A 3,953-nucleotide genomic window follows, 5' to 3' on the forward strand; every position below is an offset into this window, starting at 1 on the left:
CATTTGCCAATATTAAACCGCCATTTGTGACAACTCCCGCTGAATGTGAAATTTGCGCGTAAAAACGGATCACGCGATTAATCAATTAAATTGACTTATAATAAATGTATTAATTGCGCAGTCCTATTGTCCTAGCTTTTGCTGAAAGGTAAATAAAAGCTCTCTGAACATTTTTAGCGCATAATTTCAAAAATGCAAAATTTTTAGTTGTGACTCTTTTGAAGACGGTGTGCGATATATGTATGATTCATGGACTGGCGCGACAAAACTTGTCCCATGTATCGCATGTGATTCATTGGATAGGAAACCTGTTAATAAACATAAACTAAATAAAATAAAAAATTTTAAAATTGATCAAAAAATTTCGGGGGTATTTCAACCCCAAAACCCACCCCACCGCCACCCCCCCCTTAAACCCACCACTGTTCTTCCATCTTAATACGATGACGAGAAAAAAGCCATCAAGTGATGTAAGCACCGATGTCCTAAGTGCCAACAGCTTGTCAATTATTAAAAATATGTCCTGTCCTTATCTTAATCAACGTTGTCAACATTCGTTGCTTGAGCTCACTTGCTCAATTTGGTGAATACCTCTAATATAATTTTCTTAGCAAGACGGTATTTCGACCTCAAGTATGAGATTGACTGGTCTACATATCGATATTGCCTGGTATAATGCATACATAAATCCATATATGTATACATAGGGTTTTAATATTTATGACTTTACAACATAACTTCTTGTTTTTATCTGCCATAGCATTGAGGTTAAAAAACGAGGCGCTAGTAGTACTGAAGCCAGCAGTAATGATGGGGATATGAAAAAACGTAATTTGGATTCTGAGCAATTAGACATCATGGATAGGAAATTGCAATCGATTGAGGACTTTATTATTGATGAGACCATTAAATATACCGGAGCTCATGAAGGTAAGTCTATTGCCGACGAAAGTCATTCAGTGGCTGTTTTCATACATACGGTTGTAGGAATTGCCGACCCAGATGAGATAAGGCGCCTCAAAGACCACGTGCTCTCTCGCCTGGCCACGGCATATAGTTTGGAGAAAATGCGTCGCGCTTTAGACAAATTGCGACAATCTGTGGAAGCTGAGAATCACTTACTGCGCAATGCAATCGAACCAGAAGATAATACCGAAAATGATCTGGAAAATCCTTTGTCGGCGAAGAAGGTTCGAACACCTTTACATGAAGTGGAAAATATGGGGTAATCTTCGAGTATTTAAAAATAATATAAAAGATATTTTTTAACATGTATACTCCGTATTGACAAAGTTACCATAATGAATGGATGGTAATGATTTTTAGCGTATACGTGTTTAGTAATGCTCTTTTTGTTTTTAATGTTGTGTTAGTCACAGAAATTTAAATGTTTTTATGTTTTTAATTTCGAAATTTGTTTAAATATTCAAAACAATAGTATATCAATTAAACGAATTGCCCATGAAGATACTAAAAAGTATTAGCGAAACGTTGGGCTAGGAAAAGAGAATAACTTAGTTTTATTCGCATCTTGAAACTCAGATCAGAAGAGCCTATTAGTATACATGTTAAATAAATCAAGAACTGATCGGAATATATGTACATACATAAACGATTTTTTATATTTTGTATTGCAGTTTCCCGACAGGCAATGATAGGACAAAGGAAATACACTCGAATGCCATGATGAGCACCAACTCTGCTGACGCAAATACCAAAAATGCCGAGCCTAACGAAAAGAACGATAGAAATCTTGAACAAGTAAAAAAACACAAGAAGAAGCGTAATGGCTATATGCGCTATCCAGAATTACCGAATGAATTCGCTGGAATGCAGGAGGATATCGTCGATGCTGGTCGCTATGAGCCGTTGAACGATGCGTATTTGGGAAATAAGAACTATATTATCGGCTCGAATAGGTGTCCCTTAATCGAATCGATGGCGGAACGCTGTCGAGGTATAGATATTCTAAGTGGAGATATAAATCAGGAGCTCTTGCCTATTTGTGGTATTCACCAGATTTGTTATTTATGTGTAAGTGGACACGCAATACATTTATTTAGAAGAAAACAAACATTGAGTAAAAAAAATTATTAAACATAACTGTTGCAGGGCACTACGCAAGTGGCTTGCGATTATCAATATTTGACAGAAGCGGATGCTATTTGTGGCAACAACAACGATTGTCAAGCAGCAGCACGTTCTATATTGATGATATTACGTGGAACACCAAGTCCACAGCTAGGTCCAAGAGAGTGTCTGAAGAATTCGTGTCTACACAGTGCCATGCGTGAAATCGGACTATAGATGCAACAACACTAAATAATATTTATCAAATTGACAGCTATTTATTCGCAAACTTTGTATGCAGTTCGCTTAAATTGTAAACCATAGACAGGAAAGTTAGTCACACATTTTTATGAGTGCTCGACTAGTAAATACGCATAGGTACATATGTATGTATGTATGTGCATTCATACATACATATATCAATGACGATTTCGTTAAGAATTCAGAGGAATCGTATGTCGGATATTTTATCAAAAATCTTAGCTAATTGTGTTTATAACCTTCATGATTTGGATGTATGCAATATATATGTATGTATGTACATACATATTTACAACCAATTTGTGGAAATAAAAATGGAATGTTTCCTATCTGGATCAAAAAAATTTTAAAGGATGTATGAATATAGGTACATGGGTATGTCATATATTCATTAAAAAATCTAAAAGATATGCATCTCTAATTACCATTTAGAAATTTTAAGAATAAAATAAATATTATGTTAAATGTGTAATATGAACTTAATAACAAATGTTATATATAAATAAATGTACATACATGTGTCTTAATACATACACACATATATATTAGGGCGGGCCAATTTGTATGGATCGATTTTTTTCGACATCGTTCCTAGCATATCCGGATTCTTCATAAAATTCTAAGAAAAAAATTCCTCCAGACCATAGCTCTAAAGTTAATTTTTTAATATTTTTGAGGGGAGATAAATTAAATTTTGCAATATGGATTGATACCCAGAAAGCTTACTACTGAAAATATTTTTGAGTCGGGTTACAAAGTAAAGAGAACCAAAGCCGAAGTTTTAGCCGAAGCTGTTCATACAAATGTTCCACAATTGAACTAACAAAAAAATATGGCCTACGACTCTGTTATAGAAGCTGTGGACACTGGAGTAAATTTTAAACAAAAAACAAAACCGACTTCAATTCTCATATACAAATTTAGGAGTACCGTTATTTTCTTCATGGCCCAATTATCGGATCTACACTCAATTAGTAGCAGACCACCTCTGAGGAACCACCTTTCCTTTAAAAAAGAATTATAGAAAACGGGTAACGTAGTTCAAAGTTATGCGGTAACATAGTACATAAAAAAAAATATTCCGACAAATTGATAAAATATGCAGATTAATATTTAATAAAGTGTTACGGATGTTTTTTTTTTTAATACAAACCTGTGCTTGGGAGTTTATTGATACAAAAAATTAGTTTCTGTTATCTATTTTTTGTTTAAAGCACCGCAAGATTGCACTACAAAGCAAATTACATTTTTTTTTACTATTGTAACAGGAGAAGTTACTGTATATATTTTTTTATATGTACAGTGTCGAACAAAAGTTTAGGCACAGTGAATTTTCCCATTATATATATGCAAAGTTTTTAATTTATTTCCGATAATTTTCTATAAAAACATAGTTCATACTACACCAAAACACATAAAAGTCAGGAAAATTCAATAAACCTGCATACTAATTTGCAATTTTATATTCAGATTTTCAAGCAACTTCCAACTTGCACTTTGATCAACTAAAATTGAATGGATTATTAAACTGCATGCTTGGAATTTTTCTAAATAATACTTTGCCTATATTGCGAAAAATTCACTGTGCCAATACTTTTGTTCGTTGCTGTAAGTAAATAAAA

General features: G+C 33.6%; 1 protein-coding gene across 1 annotated transcript; it reads left to right on the plus strand.

The window, feature by feature from the left end:
- Positions 1–760: 760 nt before the first annotated feature.
- On the plus strand, positions 761–2,399 carry LOC108381897 (uncharacterized; the record flags this gene model as incomplete). The annotated part of the gene is made up of 4 exons (XM_017638291.1): positions 761–930; positions 988–1,225; positions 1,638–2,034; positions 2,113–2,399. Coding segments are annotated over 4 exons (1,000 nt in total), but the record flags the coding sequence as incomplete, so codon positions are not given.
- Between the last annotated feature and the right edge of the window lie 1,554 nt (positions 2,400–3,953).

Source organism: Rhagoletis zephyria, unplaced genomic scaffold, assembly GCF_001687245.7.
Source record: "Rhagoletis zephyria isolate East Lansing unplaced genomic scaffold, Rhagoletis_zephyria_1.1 Rzeph_scaffold_24249, whole genome shotgun sequence".
NCBI classification, from domain to species: Eukaryota; Metazoa; Arthropoda; class Insecta; order Diptera; family Tephritidae; genus Rhagoletis; species Rhagoletis zephyria.